The sequence below is a fragment of the Pongo pygmaeus genome, chromosome 16 (assembly GCF_028885625.2).
Source record: "Pongo pygmaeus isolate AG05252 chromosome 16, NHGRI_mPonPyg2-v2.0_pri, whole genome shotgun sequence".
NCBI classification, from domain to species: domain Eukaryota; kingdom Metazoa; phylum Chordata; class Mammalia; order Primates; family Hominidae; genus Pongo; species Pongo pygmaeus.
In genome coordinates this window covers 53,492,438-53,515,136 of record NC_072389.2, presented here as the reverse complement: position 1 = coordinate 53,515,136, position 22,699 = coordinate 53,492,438, and the positions used below count along the sequence as shown (strand labels likewise).

General features: G+C 38.1%; 1 protein-coding gene across 4 annotated transcripts in view; it reads right to left on the bottom strand.

The window, feature by feature from the left end:
- Positions 1-744: 744 nt before the first annotated feature.
- The window catches only part of SLC12A1 (solute carrier family 12 member 1), a 97,356-nt gene continuing 75,401 nt past the window's right edge, over positions 745-22,699 (bottom strand). For 3 of the 4 annotated variants that reach the window (XM_054450420.1, XM_054450419.1, XM_054450421.1), the window contains exons 21-27: positions 19,292-19,435; positions 16,367-16,498; positions 16,025-16,136; positions 12,658-12,744; positions 5,218-5,353; positions 3,127-3,194; positions 745-2,070 (exon numbers count right to left, since the gene is read on the bottom strand). In XM_054450420.1, coding sequence (XP_054306395.1) covers positions 1,935-2,070; positions 3,127-3,194; positions 5,218-5,353; positions 12,658-12,744; positions 16,025-16,136; positions 16,367-16,498; positions 19,292-19,435 — 815 coding nt within the window. In that variant the 3' untranslated portion in view covers positions 745-1,934. The other variant, XM_054450423.2, reaches the window with a different exon arrangement.

The window sequence follows — 22,699 nt, the reverse complement described above, 5'->3', positions numbered from 1 at the left end:
CTTTCCCTGCCAGGCACTTGGGGGATTGCCTCGGCTGCACAGAGCTGCCCCACGCACACCCCTGCCCCAGAGGTCACACCCCTTCCCAGGCAACCCCCATGCAATAACTGATAAAAGCAGAGTACAAAAGCCTGGCCCTCTCTGCCCTGCTTGGGATGACTCTCTATAGGGTCAGCAGAGGCTGTCGTTGGGCCTGCATCCCAGCTCACTGCTTACCTCTATGTTTCCTGTTTCTTCCCCTCCTTCCCTCAGGTGTTGATCCCCAGGGGATCATGCTAAACTTTGTCTCAGAGTCTGTTTCCCAAGGAACCCAATTTGCAGCAGCCCGGAAAGAAACAAGAGCCAGAATGTCCTGTTAAAGAAGTCATATTACTTCTCACCTTTCCCAGAGACCCTCAAATATTTCGGAGAAGTGTCAGGCCCACATGAAGCTGAGTTTGGGCATTTGGATTTCAGGTCCATAGTGTTCAAGAGAAAGGGTTTTATTGAGGGCAGAGTTAAGCACAGTGGCCCTGGATTTGGAATAGGAATATCCAGCTGCCTAAGCTTTGCTGATGGTCTCCCTTATTCTCTGGTCATCCTTCTGAGCAGAGAGGCTGGGTTAGGAAGTCCTGATCTTGAATCCTAGCTTTAAACAACTGCAGATGAGGCCACTGATTGAAATCTTCAGGCTCACATCTGATACACCATTGCACCACAATTTTAGTGACTGAAAGTAAAAACATGACCTAGGCCAAAGCAATCGAATTTGAGTGCTTTTATTTCAGGTTCATATTTTCCCATATATGTTTTCAGTTAGAATGAACAGTCAAAACATGTCAAGGAGAAAAATCAAGCCATTCATCAGAAAAACTATTTTCATTGGTTTGTCAATGTGATTAAGTGTTATAGGTATACTAACAAAAATGAAAAAAAATCAGTATCTGTATATTCCAAACTTTACAAGTTTTTCAACTTCACATTTTAATTATTCTTTTAAATCCATAAAATCACTATAGAAAGTAACTAAATATATGATTCAGGATATATTTCTTAATAATGGTTTGAAAATTTGTGGCACTTAGTTTTCAAGTAGTCATCTATAAAGATTTCATCTGTACTAACCATTTAATTAGAAAAAAATATGCAAAGTAATGCCGTGATGGAAATTTCAACACATTTGATAGGGAGTACAATTAAAGTTTATATGTTGAGAATAGAATATATTTCATTTTATTGGAGTATATGGTGTCTTCTAATCTAGTTAATATACTTTTCAGGCAGCAGCAAATTTAAGCCATATGTTATCAATGATTGCTCAGATCACTTTAAGTATATAATCTGTTACATTAAATAACCTTATTTAGGTAACTGCTTTGAATATTTTGTAGACTCAAGTACTTCTTAAAATTTTGAGTTATTGATTTTTAAATCTGCTTTGTAGGTATAAGCCTCTGAGGGGGCCAAGCATAATTATGTTCCCCAGCCTATTGGTCTTTTCCTTTGATAACCACCTGTGGTTACTATGCCAGCCTGTCAATAAGCATTTATTGAGATCCTGCTATGGGGCTGAGACCTATACCAGGGCTGAGAAGCAAACACTCAAAACAAAAAATTAAGAAACAAAAGATTAAGTTTGTCTGGAGAAGTTTACAGTTACATTGGTGGTTTTCATGAGCATAAACCAACATGAGTTTCCTTGATTTTCTTGTTTATCAACAGCAGTGACAAAAATGTTTTTCTAGGGATAGCATTGGCTTTGACAACCCCTTAAGCTGAGAAGAGAAAAAAAAGCTCGCATTAACTGATAAAAATTATGCAATGTATGTAGAATCTGGTAGGATCATCTCCAGAGGTTTGCATATCCATAGATTAGATTTACAACATAAAGTACTGGAACATGTTTCTTAATTATGCATTACATTAAGTTAAAATGTATTCTAATCTTTCATGTTTTAAGAGTAAAATGTCAAGACATTTTTGTGATTTCCTCTAACTAGTAAGACAGGCGGGAGGTTCTTTGTGAGGATTTCCAACCAAGCCATATACAACAAATCCGATATGGATCCCTTTCTTGCCACTGGAAGGCTCCTAATGACATGAAAGAAAAATTTAAAAATGAAAGTGAAAATTACTATAGGTAGTAACGGCACTAGTATTTCTGAGCTATTTAATAACTGGCAGCCTTAACTTTTACCCCACCCCAAGATGAAAGCACTGAAATTATTTTTACTATAGATAGCAAACTGATGTATTTTTCAGGTAATACTATCTATAAACCAGGAAAACAGGCTTAGGTATTATAAAGACAAAATAAAAATGTTCATTTTCACTTTCCTTTAAATAGGGAATTTGATCAGCTAATACCTGCCCCCCTTTTCGGTGTAAATGATTTTTTCAAATAATTTAAATATCTTATATTTGGGAAAAACCTCAGAAATCATCTATTGGAACCCTACCACCCAATTCAGGAGACCATTCTACAATGTCTTTGATGAATATTTTTCCACTCTACACTACGTGAAGATATATTTATCTTTATACATAGGAGTCAATTCATGAGGTGTAAATGTGAAGTCACTGGAGGTTTTCTTGTTTAAATACCAATCTTTAAGTAAACAAACATACATTTTCAGTAGACGCAACCCTAACATTTGTAAGGCTAGAGCGTAAAGAGTGAAAATGGAAATGGCTTTGCCTTTTTCTCCTACCCTGGCCTCTTCCTACACTACAGGGAGCCTCATGAACCTGCCATGGGCACAGTGGCTCAGGGACACCCACCCAGGGAAGGGGCCCGTGAGCTGTGGTCACTGACTTGTGGCTGTTAGGCAGAGAAGTCCAGGGTCTCAGATTTCTGGAGCGTGGTCTTACTAGATGGGCACATGCCTCTTCATAAGGCATGGTGGACAGCAAGTCCAAGTGAGGCTCTCTGATGCTCATGGGCCTGAGGGGTCAAGGTCTCAGAGTGGCACTTATCTTCCTTCACTGTCTAAGAATCCCACATGTTCCAAAAAAAAAAAAACCAAAACCAAAACCACAAAAACAAAACAAAATTCCCACCTGAAGAGTCATAAACTTTTAAATGGATTAACCCATTAACCCTAAGATTTATTTCTAATGTTCTTCAATGCTTGCAATGATACTTACAGGACAATGAGATTAGCAGCTCTGGAGTGCTCCTGTAAGAGTTCATTCAGTCGAACTTGGCGGTAACTCTGTGGGCAACATTCAGATTTGTTGAGTACAGTTCTACCAGAATTATGAATGAGAATTTATTTTCTTAACTCATGAACAAGCAGAAAATCTCATCTTAAAAAATGTGTAAAAATGACAATTACTTTTTCAGGTTTAGAAACTTACGGTGTTTTAAAACCTCATGAGAAATTTTAGAAATATAAAGAATAAGACACAGTACAAAGAATTTCATTGTGCTATAGTGGCTTATTAAATTCTAGGGAGAGGGGAAGCAAACAACATAGATAACACTAAAAAGGTGTTTTCTCGTACCCTGGCCTCTTCCTACACTACAAGGAGCCTCATGAACCTGCCATGGGCACAGTGGAATGGCCAGTTTGAGGCAATAGGTTTTCTGTTTAAAAAAAACCGATTGAATCTTGATACCAATTTGATACTCTAAGAACATAAATTATATTATAGCCTGCCTTTCTTTAAGCTCTCTGAATATTCTGTAAGCAGAGGGAGCTTTCAATTAAAAAGCCACCAAAAGAGTCACTTGGAAAAATAACCACTTTGCAGTGATGAGAGTGATATTTATTATTGCATTTCACTGGTTCAGAAACCAAGGCTCAGGTGCATGATTTGCTCAATTATATGAAAAAACTTGGTCAGAACCGGGCAGTTTGTTACACACAGACTTTATAATTCTAGTTCAGTCTCTTTTTTTTCACTAAATCTAAAAGGCTTTTAGTGTTTCTTGCTCGAATTTTTCCAAGTTCAGCTCCTAATGTGGTTTATGTAGGGCATGGTGGGCAGTCAGTCCAAGCGAGGCTCTCTGAAGCTCATGGGCCCCAGGTATCAGGGTCTCAGAGTGGCCCTTATCTTCCTTCACTGTCCAAAATCCCACATGTTCCAGTAAAACAAAATCCTACCTGAAGAGTTATGAGCTTTTAAATTGATTAACCCATTTATCCCAAGATTTCTCTCTCTCTCTCTTTTTTTTTTTTTTTAAACAGGGTTTCACTCCTATCATCCAGACTAGAGTACAGTGGCACGAGCTCAGCTCACCTCTGCCCCCTGGGTTCAAGTGATCCTCCTGCCTTCGCCTCCCAAGTAGCTGGGACCACACACCAGACTACCTCACCAGGCTAATTTTTGTATTTTTTTTTGTAGAGGCGGGGTTTTGCTCTGTTAACCAAGCTGGCCCTGAACTCCTGGGCTCGAGCAATCCTCCCGCCTTAGCCTCCCAAAGTGCTGGGATTACAGGTGTGAGCCACTGCACCCGGCCCTAAGATTTCTTCCTAACATTTGTAAATGCCTGCAATTATACTTAAAGTACAATGAGATTAGCAGCGCTTGAGTACTCCTGTGAAAACACTCAAGATTTTGTAGTTTAGAAGTTCTTGTGGTCCCTTTTCATTTCCGTCCAATCCAGGTGTCAATTCTTCTACCTAGTTGTTGACCCCCTGCCCTTCGCATTATTCTCATTATCACCAACTTCATTTGGCTCAGGACAGAAGGCACAGATGGGAGCACCTTACTGGTCTTTCTAGAAAGGCTTACCATTTTACATCCATCTTACAATGTATGCTGGATCCAGCTTGATATTCATTGTTCCAATCACATCATATGTTTCCTCAGATGCCTTTATAAGTTTTTCATAGCCATCTCTTCATCAGGTTAAAAGTATTTGTTATTGTGTTAAATTGTGAGTCAATCTAACTTTATCAACTTTGCACACATATTGACTCAAATTATTTTAGGCTGATGGGTCTGTCTCCTGCTCTTTAAAATTAAATTTGAAAGGAGACTTCACAATATGTACCAATAACCTATTTTTTAACTTTTAAAATATAATTGACCTTATGGGAAAAAATGAAACAGTTTTCTAAATAATCGTATCCAGTAAATGATTGAAAAGCACTTGAAAAATGCAGAAATCTTGGATCTTGAATAATGACATTTGATAATAAATATATTGCTTCTTTGTCTTTAAATCAACTACTGTTTCCTTTTTCAGCTAGTTAGACAGCAAAAAAATTAAGAAAGATGAGTCCTTACCTTTTCCTTGACTGCTTCCAGTTCTGCATCTGTAATTTTCCACGGAGTTTCTCTTTTTAATTTCTCAGCAGTTGTTAAATCTTTACAGCTTTCATGGAGACGATATGGTTCAATCATCTCTTCAAAGACTTTCCAGCTAAAATTTGAATTATAAAGGAGGCCTCACAGTGGGAAACTAACTCATTATTTCACAGATACTCCAGGTATGACTGGCTCTGCTGGCTATGGAATCAGAGCTGAATATCATGCAAATCTTTTAAGAATTATCTTTGCAGGGAATTTACTGTGAGTAAAACCATGGCTACAGTACTCCCTCCCTACCCCAGAAAAGGCCTTAGAGTGTTCGAGGCCTTGTTAGCCTATTAGGTATTAGATCTTCAATATTAATACACATACGTATACATACTTACAATATTAACACATATACGCATAGGTAGGAATTGTTCTGCAAATACATTTTCTGCATAGTGTAGTCAAAGACATAGTTGTAATGTAGATACTTTACCACACAAATGAGTTTCCACCTGCTTATTGTACAGACTCTATGGGAGACATTTATCAATTAATGTAGGAAATGGATATGGCTACCCTCACCCTTAGTCCACATGGCAACTCCCACTCATGGCAGGAGGCCGCAGGCAGGTAGGAGGAGAACAGCAAGGGCTCCCACAAGTTTAATGATTGTAGAACAATTTGGATGTTTTCTGCAAATAATGCTCCCCTTGTCCTTTTGTTGTTTGATGTTGCTGTCTGAGATTTTCAAATGAGTATTATTCAGGTTCATGTTAGGAGAAAGAACAAAAATCAATAATGTTTTAATGCCTAAAAATCTGAGGCTATGTTAGAACATTTAAAAAGAAATCGCTGAGGAGAAAACTAGCAGCTAAGAGCTATAGAACATTTTAAAAATTGCTTATAAGAACCTCATAAGATTTATTTTTAAAAACAATGACACAAAGTAAAACATAATTTATGGCAGTAGTTGTCTCTAGTATGCTACTTTAAGATGATCTCAAGTATGAACAATTTCTTTGGTTTTATATAATGTAGCTTAGTTATAATTTAGTAATTTTGGAATGAATAATAATTAGAATTGATATGCTGTTAAGTCAAGAAATGAAAATATGAAGTAATGAGTTCAATTATCTCACCAACTGGCCTGATTTAGGATTTGCAGATAAAAGTGCAGAGATTACAAAGGAGCAGGATTGTCCCTACTAGTGAGCCTTTGTTAAGAGACTGAAAAGATACTTAATGCATTAGGCTTCTATTGCATTGACTTATTTAGAAAGGTAGGCAAAGACAGGGAAAGAATAAGACTGATAGGCCCTATCATTCTTTCAACTTTTATTTCCTATTTCAACAGTGTCATGCCTTTAGAGACCTCTGGGAGTGGTCATTACTATGGAAAGGTGCTGGCTTTGGAGAGTAGGGTCTGGGTTCTCGCTCCAGCTCTTGCATTGTCCTCCTTGACCTGGATATTCTAGGCTATAAAAGGGGAGTAACAATGGCTGCTAGAAGGGGAGTAACAATGGCTGCTAGAAACTGGTTTGAGAGTCACTGTGAGGATTTGGGTTACAGTGCTCTGAAAAGCATGCAGTGTCTTGGAAAGGCAAGACGTTCACTTTACTCAGCAGCCACAGGATTGAGGTTAGCAATGGAGAGGCTTTCTGTTTAAGCTCTTCATATACTTATTTTGATCAGGATGAGAGTTTCTTTGCAGCTCAGCCCAAATCCTTGTTAGAAAGCACAGTGCAAAAATAGTTTCCTAAGAAATAGAAGGTGGAGTAGAAGTTGCTGGTTGTCTCCCCAGTATCTGTACTGTGTTTTCCTCATTGTAGTTTCAGTGGGAATGACTCCATGCCAGCGTCAGCCAATCAGCACAACTCTATGTCTTCTTCCAGAGTAATTGGCCAGGTGGGCACATAACACAGGTAAACTTGAACCAATAAGCACCCACAACTATGCTGACCACAGTAATGTCTCAGTGGCTTAGGTTAGTGAAACCTGAAAGGAGCCCTGGACCCTGAGCTCAGTAATTTGGGAAGAGACAAACTTTCTCTCCTACAGAACATACATGAGTGAGTAGATAGTCCTGGTTGCAATTGACAGTCATCTTGTTTTTATAAGTGAAATCAACTTTGATAGATGCTTTTATTAAAAAAAAATAAAGTAGGGAGACTGAAAGAGAATTAGTCCTTGATTACAAAATTAACCTAGATCAAGCTTACCCTGAAATCTAAAATATGATTTTATTTTTAAGTTATAGATGAAAGTAATTCCTATTGTCTAAATCACTGTGAGTTAAGTTTTTTTTTACTTGCAATTGAAACATGCTAAGTGACACAGGGGGTGATAACGGGGCTGTATTTGCCCATTTTTGTCTTTGAACTCTTACTGCTCCTTCTCTGTGTTCATCTTTGATTGGTCTATCCTTTGGATCATCTCTGAGCTGGCCATTTTTCATTCTCTTCGCTAGAGGATCCTGACGTAGCTCAAGATTTCTATTTTGATTCTCATTAAATCTGATTTTTTTCCTTATAAGTACATTTAATTGACTATAGAATAAGCCAAGTGTTACATGCTATTAAATATAAATAAGAATTCAATTTTTAAAATTAACTGCTGCCTTCCCCATCCTTGTTCCTCATAATAAAGTTTAAAAATTTTTAAATTGCATAATATTTTCCCCGTAAGTCCACATAAAATTTCTTCTCTCAAAGTAATGTACCAATTGTTTCTGGGACTACTCTAGCATCTTTAAACTAAATTATCTACTTAATTGCTTCTAGTTTCTCTTTGATTTCCACATAAAGATTGTTGTCTTTTTGTCTTATGACTTTTAATTCAGTCTATACAATAAAAAATAGAATTTAAGCACAAGAGCTTTTCAGTTTCTCCTGGCTCAATTATTTTCTCATTAACTTTGCTTTTGTACTCCCTTTCACCCTTGCCCTACCATGTTTATAGATAATGTTTCTATGATAAAATTCCTCCATCAAGACTTACTGATGTTTTATGGGTAGTCAAAAGATTTATTAAAGGCAATTTGAGGGCATTTAAAATTAGCCTCCAACATGAAAATCATTGACAAACTATTTTTGACATTGTGTATCACCTGGCAACCAAGAAAGAATAGTGAGTGATCAGGGGATAGTTGTTAACAGTAGGTAAGGGCCGCCTGGCCAAGGTCCAAGTGGGAGCTGAAATTGAGCCAGTGTTCTATTCTCTAAGCCTTAGCCCCTGGGTCTGGGGCTGCATCAGCCCAGAAGAAGAGTTCTCTTTCTCTGATTAGACCATCCAGAGGAGTTGCCTTAATTAAGGTATTACAAATGTGCCAGATGCGCTACTAGTGGCCATCCGTGAGATTTATTGAATGACCATACTGTCTTCTACATTAGGGTTACTTTCAGGTATTGGAACAGCCATTGCCAACATTAGATATGGACTGTTTTGTAAGGTAATATGGCATCACTGTGGTAGGAGGCTGAAGAGAGGAGGATGGCTCTTCCAGCACACTCCTGGTGGCCTCCTCTTTCGTCAGCAGGGTATATTGGTCACAAGGATTCTTTTATTTTGGTAAGAATGGATTCTTTTTTCTGCATTTTCCTTACTACCTTGAAACAACAGAGAGAAAATCTCCAAAATTTTGAAAACTAATTTATTTCCTGACAAAGGAATTAATTCTCTTTATTCCAGGATAAAGAGGACATGTGACAAATACCAAATTAACATGGTAGACATCAGAAGAGGACATCTTGGGACAAAGGTCAGAGTAGTAAGAAGAAAAGTGTCCAGACTATGAAAAGTATTCAAAGAATAAAGAGGCTTGGTTAATGGAAGAGGTACATCAGCCTCCTCAGCAACAGGACAGAAAGGATGGCTATGCAGGGTGGTGACCATGGCAGCTGGATAGAGACTATTATGAAAGAAGGGGAAGGAAACAAGGACTTAGGTTGAGAAAACCAGATTGACAAGTAAAGAGACAAAGAAATATAGGGACAAATTAATCAGCAAACATTGATAATGCTTAGCTAAGGATAAGACCAACAACAGCAAGGAGAATTTGGCTACAAGAAGTGGGTGAGGCCAGGTGTGGTGGCTCATGCCTGTAATTCCAGCACTTTGGGAAGCCAAGGTGGCAGGATCAATTAAGCCCAGGGGTTTGAGACCAGTCAGGGCAACATAGTGAGACTTTTCTTTACCAAAAAAAAAAAAAAAAAGCTGGGTATAGGGGCTCATGCCTGTAGACCCAGCTACTCAAGAGGCTGAGGCAGGAGGATCTCTTAAGCCCAGGAGTTAGAGGCTGCAATGAGCTGTGATTGTACCACTGCAATCTAGCCTAGACGACAGAGAGAGACCCTGTCTCAAAAATAAATAAATAAATAAATAAAATAAAAAGAAGTGGGTGGATAATTCATGCCCAGCATTAAGCTAGGGCTTATAGGAAATCCAAAGTCAGTAGAAGACACAGTGACTACCCACTAGACAACAGAAAATGGCCCTATCTTGCAGAGCACTGGCCAGCTATGCCCTATTGCTAAGTGGCATGTACTAAGGAATTGTTGGACTTGCTGTTATGAAAGAGGATGTATTTCTACCAATTAGAGCCATATGATGAGCTTGTTTGATTATATCACTGCAAATGCCAAAATGCAATGACATAGAGAATGGAAATTCTTTGAACAAAAAGTGGAAGGCTACCAGAGATGATTGTATGACAACCCAGTTCATATCAGAATGTTAATTCCATTTATCAATGAAAATTATATGTTCTTAATTTTTCTTATGTATTTACAACTGTAGAAATATAAGAATGTAAGGTAGTAGAGTACGATGTAAAGAAATATCACAAATAATCAGTTTAACACTGTCAATTATAGCTTTCTGATCACAGTTAATGTATTTTTCTTTTCTTCTTTTTTTTTTTTTTTTTTTTTTTTTTTTTGAGATGCAGTCTTGCTCTCTCGCCCAGGCTGAGGTGCAGTGGTGCGATCTCGGCTCACTGCAACCTCTGCCTCCGAGGTTCAAGTGATTCTCCTGCCTCAGCTTCCCGAGTAGTTGGGACTACAGACACCCACCACCATGCCTGGCTAATTTTTGAATTTTTAGTAGAGATGGGGTTTCACCGTGTTGGTCAGGCTGGTCTCAAACTCCTGACCTCAGCTGATCTGCTCCCTCAGCCTCCCAAAGTGCCGGGATTACAGGCGTGAATCACAGTGCTCGGCTCCTTTTTCTTTTTTTTTGAGATAGGGTCTCACTCTGTCACCCAGGCTGCAGTGCAGTGGGGTGATCATGGCTCACTGCAGCCTTGACTTTCCAGGTTCACATGATCTCCTGCCTCAGCCTCCTGAGTATCTAGGACTACAGGCATATACCATGAAGCCTGGCAAATTTTTGCTATTTTTTGGGGTCTTGCTATGTTGCCTAGGCTGCTCTGGAACTCCTGGGCTCAAGCCATCCTCCCGTCTTGGCCTCTCAATGTGCTGAGGTTACAGGCGTGAGCCACAGCGCCTTGCAGTTAAGGTGTTTTGTAAAGCCATTTTAACTGACCCATCTCCTTGGAAGGATCATGAATAACCTCAAATAATATGAAATTCAAGTTTGTTTGATCAGTAGGAATGCATCTTAAATTGGAATAATTTCTTAAATTGCAATAATTTTCAGTTAGTTATGAAGCTCATATAGAATAGCAATAAATCAAAGGAAGGAAAGAGGCAAGAAGCCTTGAAAACTGTGGAATTATAATCCATCAAGAGGTACAAAAGGAAGAAGAAAGGATGGTCAACAGAAAAGGGAAGAGATCTGACAGAACCGTGATAATCTAAGCCATTCCGGGACCTTCACATCCCTCTGTATGATTCCTCTTGGAGGCCCCACTCCACACGAAATCAAATGTATTAAATTACATCTGAATGCAACAGAAAATATGATTTTAGACTATAAATAATTGAAGACATTTTATAATTGTTAAATGATAACTCTAAATATTTAATTTAATTTATAATTGGCCATGGTTTTTAAACAATCTTCTTGCACCCTTGCAAACTACTGTCAAGATCTAACCTACAAGTGTTTTCAAATATCAGTGTTGCCGGGTACGACGGCTCATGCCTGTAATCCCAGTAGTTTGGGAGGCTAAGGCGGGCAGATGGCTTAAGCTCAGGGGCTTGAGACCAGTCTGGGCAACATGGCGAAAGCCCATCTCTACCAAAAAATTAGCCAGGTGTGGTGGCACGTTCTTGTGGTCCCAGCTACCTAGGAAGCTGAGATGGGAGAATGACCTGAGCCCAGGAGGCAGAGGTTGTTGTGAGCTGAGATTGCACTGCTACACTCCAGCCTGGGTGACAGAGTGAGACCCTGTCTCAAAAAGAAAACCACAAAACCCCCCAAAAATATCATTGTTATAAGCTGAATGCTTGTGTCCCCCCACCCAAATTCATGTGTTGAAGCCCTAACTTCCATGTGATAGTATTTGGAGGTGAAGCCTTTGGGTGGTAATTAGGTTTAGATGAGTTCATGAGGGTAGGTTCCCTATTTTAGGATTAGTGCCCTTATGGGAAGAGAAAGAGACAGCAGAATTCTTTCCACCATGTGAGGACATAGCAAGGAGGCGGCCATCTACACACCAGGAAGAGGGCCCTCAAAGGGAACTGAGTAATTTAGCACCTTGAACTTGGACTTCCCAGAACTTCGCCAGAACTGTGAGAAATAAATGTCTGTTGTTTAATCCACCCAGTCCATCACATTTTGGTAGAGCAGCCTGAGCTGACTAAGACACTAATGGAATTGATAAATATAACAATTAATGAGGATTAAAATAATGTCACATTTTGAAGGTATTTAAATGATTACTTTTATTTTGTCATTTTCTTTCTTTTTTTTTATTTTGGAGCCAATACATTTCTTTTCCAGGCTTCAAATAGTTTTAAACGTCCCCCCAAAATTCATAGGCCTTCCCTGTTGGGCCTTTAGTGCCTAAAAGCTAAAATGGTCCTTTAGAGTTGGTATTGTCAGTGTGCCAAGAAGACACAAGCTATTTCCACATCTTCTCCATCAGAGCTCCCCATCCAGGCTGCCCCACGAGTAACTCTGAGTAACAAAACTTGCCCTGATGGCTCTGGTCAGAATAGTATGACCTCGCACTTCGTGCTACTCTTGCCACCATAGAAACCAAGAACAGGAAGGGCAATTCTAAAATACTAACTAATCTGTTTCAACAATTCTCCCTCTCAGGCTTGTCTTCACTGTAAAAGCTTTTCTTCCCTTTAGAATGTACTTGTTAGTTCCATGTCGTGATTATTTGAAGGCCCTTCTTATTAGATCCTATCAAGAAGTCACTGCAGTAAATACATAACATTTTTACTGTTTGATAATCAACACAAAAGAGAATGAGAGAGTACCATGGGTAATCAATGGCTCTTGTTAAATATTTCATACCTCTCTTTGTTTGGCTTAATGTTGATGTCACCAATGATATGGATGTCTGCAAATTTTATCCTAAATTTGCTCAGAAGGGAAGCCATTCTGAAAATATAAAAGGAAAATACTTCATCATTGCATATTTAACTATTTTCAATCAAAGAGTTTTGTGTTTGAGTTAAGATATCAAAAGCAATCACATCTTATTTCAGCTTAGCTTTCAGACAGAGGCTTTTTGGTTGGTGTTTGATTTTCATTACAGTACTTGATGAATGCATTAAGTGTGGACCAAGCTATTTCACAGAAGGCATAAAGAAACCCCTGTAGGTGCAGACACTGGCAACAGCCAATCCAACTCTGCATTTATGTCACAGGGAACAGAATGCAAATCTTTCCGCATTTCTTATTATTTGAAAGACAGCAAGTCTTAATACTTATGGACTATTATATTGGTGATAATTTTTACAGAGTTACTGACAAGCTACTGACAAACAGTTATCATATAATATATCATAAGATGATAAATTATATGATTAATTATATATACAAACATATTATATCTAAATTATATAATATATAAACATAACATTATAAACCATCATATATATTATAAAACCTCATATATATATGGCTTTTTCCTGGCAACTGATAATTCTGATATAATTTCAAAGTTACAGAAAAGTTTTTAAGATAATACAAAGACCTCCCAAATTCACCAATTGTTTATATTTTGTCCCATTTGATTTATCATTTTCTTTGTTTCTCTGTCTTTATATTTATCTATCTATTTACTTCTATCTCTATCTACCTATCTACTCTAATCTTTTAAAGTCAGTTGCAGATATTAGGCACCTTTACCCCTAAATTTTTCAGTGAGCAGTTCCTAAGAACAAGGATAATCTCTTATATAAAGAGAGCACAATTTTTGAAATTGGAAAATTTAACATTGATGCCATACTACCATCTAAGCCACAAAACATTTTCAAATTATACTAATTGTCCCAATAAAATATTGGCAGCTTTAAGAAATATAAAATTTTATACACATTATGTTAGTTTCCATGTTAATATGATCCTCTTTAAGTAGAATTAAATCTATATAATATTAGTATATAAATATCATATTGCTTTGATTGAAAAGACATATATGCATATATGCGTAATATATATGCAGTCATACACCACATAAAAACATTCTGGTCAATGACAGACTGCATATACGATGATGGTCCCATAAGATTATAATGGAACTGAAAAATTCCTATCATCTAGTGATGTCGTAGCTGTTGTAACAGCATAGCACAATGCATTATTCACACGTTTGTGATGATGCTGATGTAAACAAACCAACTGCACTGCCAGTCATTTAAAAATATAGCATATACAATTGCGTACAGTACATAATACTTGATAACAATAATAAATGACTGTTACTGGTTATGTGTTTACATACTATACCTTTTATTATTATTTTAGAGTGTACTCCTTCTACTTATTAAAAAAAGTGAACTGTGAAACAGTTTCAGTCAGGTCCTTTAGGAGGTATTCCAGAGGAAACTTTGTTATCATAGGAGATGACACTCCATGCCTGTTATTGCCCTGGAAGACCTTCCAGTGGGATACAAGATGTGGAGGTGGCAGACAGTGATATTGATGATCCTGACCCTGGATAGACCTACACTAATGTGTGTGTTTATGTTTCAGTTTTTAACAAAAATATTTAAAAGGAAAAAAAGAAAACAATTTTAAAAATAGAAAAAAGCTTATAGAATAAAGATATAAAGAAAACACTTTTGCACAGCTATACAATACGTTTTAAGGTCAGTGTTGTTACAAAAGGGTCAAAAGCTTAGAAATTATAAAGTAAAAATGTTTACAGTAAGCTAAGGTTAATTTATTATTGAAGAAAAAAATATTTTTTATTCCCAGATCCAGCTTTGAAGAAAAATATTTTTGTATAAATTTTGTGTAGCCCAAGTATACAGTGTTGATAAAATCTACAGTGGTGTAGTCATGTCCTGGGGCCTCACGTTCACTCACCACTCACTGACTCACCCAGAGCAACTGCCAGTCCTGCAAGTTCCATTCATGGTAAGTGCTCAATACAAGTGGACCATTTTTTACCTTTTATGCTGTATTTTTACTGTACCGTTTCTATGTTTTGATATACAAATATTTACCATTGTGTTACATTTGCCTATAGTATTCAGTTCAGATTTGTAGCCTAGGAGCAACAGCATATACCATATAACCTAGGTGTGTAGTAGGCTATACCATCTAGGTTTGTGTAAGTATACTCTATGATGTTTGCACAATATGAAATTGCCTGACACATTTCTCAGAATGTAACAATGTAGCAATGTATAACTACGTGTGTGTGTGTGTGTGTGTGTGTGTGTGTATGTGTGTGTATATATACATACACACATACACACAGTTATACATTGTTATACATTATACATTATACATTATACAGTTATACATAGTTATACATTATATATATATATCACATTCACAGCAGAATACATCCTAAGAGGGAAGGGGGAAGAGAAAATATTAAAAATTAATGAATAAAGCCTGTCATTATTTTGGGACTTCTGGAAGTGCTGGTTCCAGGAAGGGCTCAGAGCTTAGTCCCTGCCCTGAGGGACTAAGAGCTGCTGAAGGTGGTTTTCTGGATTTCCACCAGAGACCTCTAGATGTGTCATGTTCTCAGTATGCTTATTATTCTCACAACTGGCATCAACTCTCAATGGCTAAATTAATGAGAAAGATACAGACTTACACTGTGGGATTTTTTTTTTTTTAAATTAAAAGAGTTCTCTACAGTCATCCCTTTAAACTCTTTCAAACTACAAAGGAGAAACTGGGGACCCAGATGCGTTTGGAGACTGTTGCAAAGTCCTGCAGCTCCTTGATGGCAGAGCTGGGGCTACAACCCAGGTGCAGTCTCTCCATTTAGTTCTCTTTTATATACGCTGTGCTAAGAGTGACTGCCATGAATTAGGAGGTTTGAATTCCCACAGAAAAAGCAACTGGACACAGATTTCCTTCAGGCTCTTCTTTTCTTGGATGCCTTTACTGGTCAGAACAAAATAAGCATTATATGAGATAACGAAGCTCCCACTCAAGACTTGAGGCTTCTGTGGCACCTTCCTTTTGGAAAGCATTTGTGACAGAGGATAAGAGGACTTGCTTGAAGACAGTGATCAGGAAAAATATGTGAATAATTTACTGACCAGAGAACCAAGTAAACACGAGGCCTATCCTGGTGGCTTTGTCTTTAAGTCTATTGTGTCTCAGAGACACTTAAAGTTATTAAAATTAAAGCATTAAAGCAACAAACCTCTGAAATGACCTAACATGTGAGTGGCAAACTACTTACGCAATTTTTTCTTCTTCAATGCGGTTGATCTTCCCTCCCACATAGATTCTTAATTTACAGTCTTTCCATTTTTTTCTGAGAGTCAAGATATAGGGGATAAGAAGTGTTAACCCTGGAATAAAGAATAAATTATGACACAATGAGTATGTCTAAATGGGAGGAAATGAATAGCTTTATATCTTTATTCATTCCCACATTGATAGCTCTTAATTAAGTTACAATCTTTGGAGAACACAGAAATGTTATTCTTTAACCAGTATTGTTCCCATATACCTTCTCATGCAGTTTAAGTTTATCAAAATAGAAATTCTTGTCCCTAGTGTATTTTCTGAAAGTTTTTACCTCCATCATCAAACAACCACCAAACATCAATGGTGCCTTTTTCTTGTTTCTTTTTAAATTGAGTGCTGGCTTCCACCAGTTTCTGGTTGAACTCTCCCACATGCATCGACTGGCTTGTGTTAATGCTGCCATCTGAAACGAAAGAGGAACTGATGCATCTGTTTGCTTTTGAGGGCAGAAACAAAATAACTTTCCAATCAATCTAGTGATGAAAACAGAGAAAAGGTCACAGATTTGTGTTTATTATACCTAAAATAAATAGCAACTCTATTCTTCAAAAGGCAGAGATAAAAGTCCAATCCCAGAATAATTGAGAACATCTTCAATAGTTAAATAAAATATTTACAGTCAATAAGTAAAACAGCTTTATAATTATAGTTTTTATTAAAAGACAATGGATTTTTTCAGACCTTTAGTAATCTGTCTCAGAGTGGAGTTATTATTTAGGCATGCAACAATGCTACTAGCCAGAATATCCCCATTTCCCGAAATCTCAGATATAAATCACCTTAATGATATTAATATTTTTGTATTTACTTAACATGTGGTAAGTGGTTTTCTAGAAATAAGCTATAGAATCAGAAATATCCTTTCATTAGGGAATTGATTCATGAAGCACTATTTTGGTTTAAGTTCCATTCAGGTCTGGTTTATAAAATTTGCCAGGGACCGTGTGCATCTTGAACTCTATGACTATTTAGTCCCTTAGTCAGCCTGGCTTACTCCTCTGCTTTCTTTTCAAGGAATCTTGTGAAGCTAAAGTAAAGCCATTTGAGCTATTTGAATCTTTGTGAATTAGATGAAAATAAAAAGCTTAGAAAATATAGAAATACAAAACATCTTTACTTGAGTTATAATTAAGGGTGCATATGAAATAGTTAAAATTTTTTTAAATGCGATTTCTACCCTAACATGGATACAGTGAAAGTGTACTAGGGAACTCAGCCAGTGTTGGAACTGGACCTGTTCCTGTTTGCCAAGAGGGTTTATCTGCCACAGTGTACGTAGCATTTCTCATATCTGTGTCTTTGAAAGTCGTGACTTTATTGCTCTGTTTCAAAGAGGTGGTGTCAGCCTGGTGCTTAGAGGAGGGCTGACAGCCTCTTCAGAGCTTCCTCTCTGATCTAAGAGGTTCTGAAGATGCTTTGTTTTATCTTTTGCTATTTCCATGTTTAGGGTCTGTCAGTTCTGAAGCAATGATCTGATATTGTTTTTATGTCCCTGGGGCCGTTGAGGGAGAAAAATTTATTTACAAAATGGACCAAGCTCTGCCCTCACTTACAGACAAGTCAAAGCAGCCAGAGGCCTCCTGTTCACACTCAGGTACCTGGGGGCAGGATTGGTTCTGGTCTAGAACTCAAAAGAGTTGACAACCAATGGAAGTCCAGAGTAGTGAATGGGCCTACTTTAGAGCTGTGTTTAAACTTCTAGGTATTAAAACAGTATATAACATTATTACTTTTCTTTTCTGAACAATTTGACATGTTGACTTTTGGAAGAGTATATTTTTGCCAAAACAAGTGTTGTGATGCAGAAATAAGCTTCCAGAATAAATAACAAGTCCTGCTGTCATGGTAAGGACATTAATGCTTCCCTCTCTCTAGTTAGAGCACATTATTGGGCTATGACTTTGGAATTTTCCATTATTTTCCAGACTGTACCACTTAATAGAACAGATTTAATGGATTGTTAACTTTTTTCACAGTTAAACCAAATAATTAGAAAGAAAAGAAGACAGTAGTTAGCATCCAGAACAGTCTTATTTAAATATTTTCACCCTAAAAGTCCTGATGTAGCTTCAACTTGAATTCAAACACATCATTTATGTCATTTTAAGGTGGACTGTAAGGAGTAGGCCACGGCCCATGGGGTATCCCAGGAACTAGACAGTAGCCAGAGTATTTGAAGTGGGCCAATATCTGGATTTCCCATCATTCTCTGTGGATATATAAAACTATTATATTACAGGTGAAATTTCATCCTTGGGCTACAGTAGGAAAGCAAACAGACAAACAATTTACAGGGTAGGAGATGGCCGTGTCGAAGGGCCTCTTTAAAGGGTTGGCGCCGGTCAACCTAGACCAGAAGCCTGCTAAGTCTCCCCTTGGATCCTGCTGTTTGACTTGGAGACCCTCCCAGAGAAACCATCTTTTGCTGGCCTCACACCAGTGTATGACTTCAGTAACTACAGGACATTCGTGCATAAATAAATGCCTGGTAACATTCTGATTTTTGACCAGCAGAGGTCACTGTGGACCTCATTAAACTCAAACCCATAGCGTTTCGGAAAGTAATTTTCAAAAAACCAAAAGTTTGAATCATCTGTTTATAAAATGTGTAACAAGCTCTCCCAACCTCTGATCCTCTGTCCCAGGACTGCATACCATAAGTCCACATATAAGTGTACCATTTAGATGAAATCTACAGGTAGTGAGTACCAATCAAGTTCTAAGTCCTGCATTCTGGTTTGTGATAAAGATGCTTTTGTTGAAATCAGCCTTCCAGCTGGATACCGTATTTGCATGTACTAGTCATATTTCAGTTCCCTGAAATGTCTGAAAGGTAAGGGTGTGTGTGGATAAGACAGTTTGGGTGTTGGCTCTTAAATTTCTATCCCCTTTCCATCTTAACTGAGAAACTTCTGTTTTATGGCATGCAATCTGCTTAAGCACTATTTGACTTCCAAACCAAATATTACATTTAAAAATAATTTTTGACAGTAAGATGGTACAAAGTACTTAATGAGGTTGATAAATGACAATAGCTGCTACCGTTTATCCATACTACCTTCTGGAGAGAAACCTTTCAGTTCCTACCCACACTCAATGCCCCCAACATCTTAGATGCTGACTTTGGACTCTTCATAGATGCTCCAATAGTGGCTCACCTTGTAAACTTTTTTGCAAATTTTTAAAAAGTTCTTACCTTTTTTAGGCGTTGCCTTGGTAATGTTCAACTTGCCAGCTTTTTTAAACAAGCCTCGGATGCCTCCACTTTCCTCTTCACACTCACTGTCTTTGATAGTCGCTTCCAATGCTAGTCTCTCCTGTTCTAATCTCTCTAATTCCTCTGATGAAAGAAGACAAAATCACCTACTTAACTCAGAACTACAAAGTTTCTAGAAACAATCTTATAAACTTTTAATATTTAAAATGGTATGTATGTGATAAAATAATTGTTTATACATAGTATTTTTTTTCTAAATGATTTTTATATATTATCTTTTAATACAAGTAATATATTTTGGTTGGGTGAAGTAGCTCATGCCTGTAATCTCAGCACTTTGGGAAGCCAAGATGGGTGTATCGTTTGAGCCCAGGAGTTTGAAACCAGCCTGGGCAACATGGTGAAACTCCATCCCTATGAATGATACAAAAATCAGCTGGGTGTGGTGTGTAGTGCCAGCTATTGGGAGGCCGAGGTGAGAGGATCACCTGAGCCTGGGAGGTAGAGGCTGCAGTGAGCCATGATCATGCCACTGCACTGCAGCCTGGGCAATAGAGTGAGATTGTGTCTCCAAAAGAAAAGAGAAAAAGTAATGTATCTTAGTAAATTGTATTCAGAAAGTTGTCACAACTAGCTTAGAAAAATAGCTCTATGTGTTAAGTTATGATACATGAAGTTACTGCATTTTTATTTGTGAGGGCAAGAGAGGCTATTTAATGCCATCCTTATTCACTACTGTGCAAAAACAAACAAACAGAAAGTCTTTCACACTGTAAGCCACTGATTTACTGACCTAAGCGAGTGGGTCAGATGTTTTACAACTGGAAGTGGCAAAATTACAGAAGTACACTGGGTATATATCAGCCACATAGCAATGCTTCATGAATTGAAACATAAAACTAGACAGCAAGAATTAAGAAAAGATAACAAAATCTTACAATAAACTCTATAGGCTCTGGATACAAATTACAATGGAAAATATCCACCACCAATTCCTTTCAATAAGCAAAATACTTTGTGGAGTGGGTGACCAAAGTCAAAGAAATAAAAGCTGAGGTTTCTGGGTGCCTGTCAGAGTTCAAATTGCTAAAAGGGGTCTTGTGACACGTTTTAGTCTGGAACAGGAGTCAAGCAGTACAAAATTTCCTGCCCAAGGTTGAGACGCACTATCCAAGCTTTGATGTTGTATCTGGCTGCCTTTTATCTTTTTTGGATTCTGATTGTGACGAAAATTTCCTAGCTGCTATGTAATGTGCTGGATCTCTCTTTGACCTCACCCTGCACTGGATCAGGGTAAATAAGACTTTCAAAGCAGTCATATAACAGTGCTACACTTTAGGAGGCTTCTTGCTTCTTGCTTACACAGGGTGAGGTGGCACTCTTGTCAGATGCCCTCATCTTATTGCCTGCTGAGAACAGAGCCTTAGAAAATGAGCAATGCTCAGAGGAAGAGGATAGAAAACCTAGATTCAGTGTTACAAAACACTGGGAGAGCTTCTGTAAATGTCAACCCTTGGAGCCCATTGCCTTATCTATCTGTGAAGCGAAGCTATACAAACTCTAGATTTATCAATTATGTACTAACTAAATCTGTCAGGACAGTCACATCCCTAGACGAAGCTGCTATTCAGCTACACAGAATTGTCTGGCCCCTTTCCAGGTCTTAGCAATTAATCTTTTGCTAGTGGCATGAGATTTAAGGTCAAATCACCCATGTGATTTCCCCAAAGCTTCAAAGGTTCTCAAGATCAGCAGCTATAGAAAATCTGAGAAATTAGACTGATGGTATTAAAGCTGAGACAGAAGTTGCTTACCCCTGACTTTTGAAAGGTGAAGACAAGCTGCATTGCACTGTGGGGTCACAACCGATTACAGCTCTGCTGCTGGCTTTATGTGACATTAAGCAAGTAATTTACTTTTTCTATGCCTCGGATTTCCCGTCTGTGAAATGGAAAACTGTAACCCTTTCCTTGTCCCACCCCCCAAGCTTTGCAAAAAGAATAAACAAAGTTTCTGCACAGTGTTTTGGAGGTCCTTAAAGAACAGAGCAAGAACTACATTCTGTAGGCAGTATATTTATGCAACTTTTGGAAATGGGCCTAGTTATGCAAAACAAATTGAGTATTTTGAGATGCCTGGGAGTTATTTTAGCAGTTGCTATTTATTGCACACTCTTTGGGTGCCAGGGAATGTGTTGCATTTTATTCCTTTCTAAACAACTCTGAGATATTTACTACTATTATCATCTTCATTTTGTAGATGAAGAAACTAATAGGTTAAGTGACTTGCCTGATATCACCCAGCAAGTTACAGGGTTCATATGCAAAGAGATCTGCATATGCTTCCCACCATGAAGACCCTCCTCCTGTGGCTTATTTTTATTATTTCAGAGTTGTTTTATTACCTTCCTACGCTTTATCATCAGATAAACCTAAACACTCTCAGGCACATGGTGTAATGGGCTAAGTTAATCCCCCAAAATCATGGCCCATCCAACATGTCATTTTAAAAGGAGGACCCTAAAGATACGGTTCTATATGGAAGGCTGCACTAGAGCAGCAGCACTGGTACCCAGACTTTGTTGTCACTGTCCTGGATGACGACACCCTAGCTGTTATTTTGTCTTCTGAGGTATTGCAGGGGCCACTTATGGGGTAACCTGCTCTTTGCAGTCATCTGATGTGGCAACTGTAAGGGCTGCCCTGGGAGGGGATTCTTCTCTTTTCTTTTTTTGGGCAGGCTCCAGTGGGCCCTGTGATTAGCCACTGGTTGCCATGCTCTTTGTCCTCTAGTTTGGACAAAGAGGGAAAGAAAGATAAATCCTCTTTTGTAATGGAGTCAGCGGGCTGAGTGAACTGGGAGCGATTCCAACAATTGCTTGAAGGTATGTGCACAGCCCATCCAGAACAGAGCAAGCTGCAAAATTGCAGGCCTGAGAGACAAAACCAAATTTTGCTCGAATGCTTTAGATGTAGCAGTTTCCTCAAAGATGATAGAGACAGAAGATTACAGAGAGTATTTATTCTAAAGGCTAAAATCAGCTTGCTTTGCCATCTTGGATTTTCAGATCCATACCATGGTGTGATTCCCATTTGCATAGTGATTTTCGCAAGTTCTTATTCAAGTTAATTCTTAATTATTCACTTGGTAGGTGATCTAAGGCCTCCTTCTGTGCACTCCTTCCTTTTTGCATTTCAACACTAAACAGAAGTGATGTTTTGATTATCTGTTCTTCTGAATGATCTATCTGGTGTACTGCTTGCCTCTGTTTGTATGCAGGGAAATTAAGAGTAGACTTTGTCTAAACATTTTTGTCAACAGAAATACTGGCCAGATGACTTGCAAAGGCATACCATTAGCCACAAGGGGAGTCAGCCAAGAGAGTAT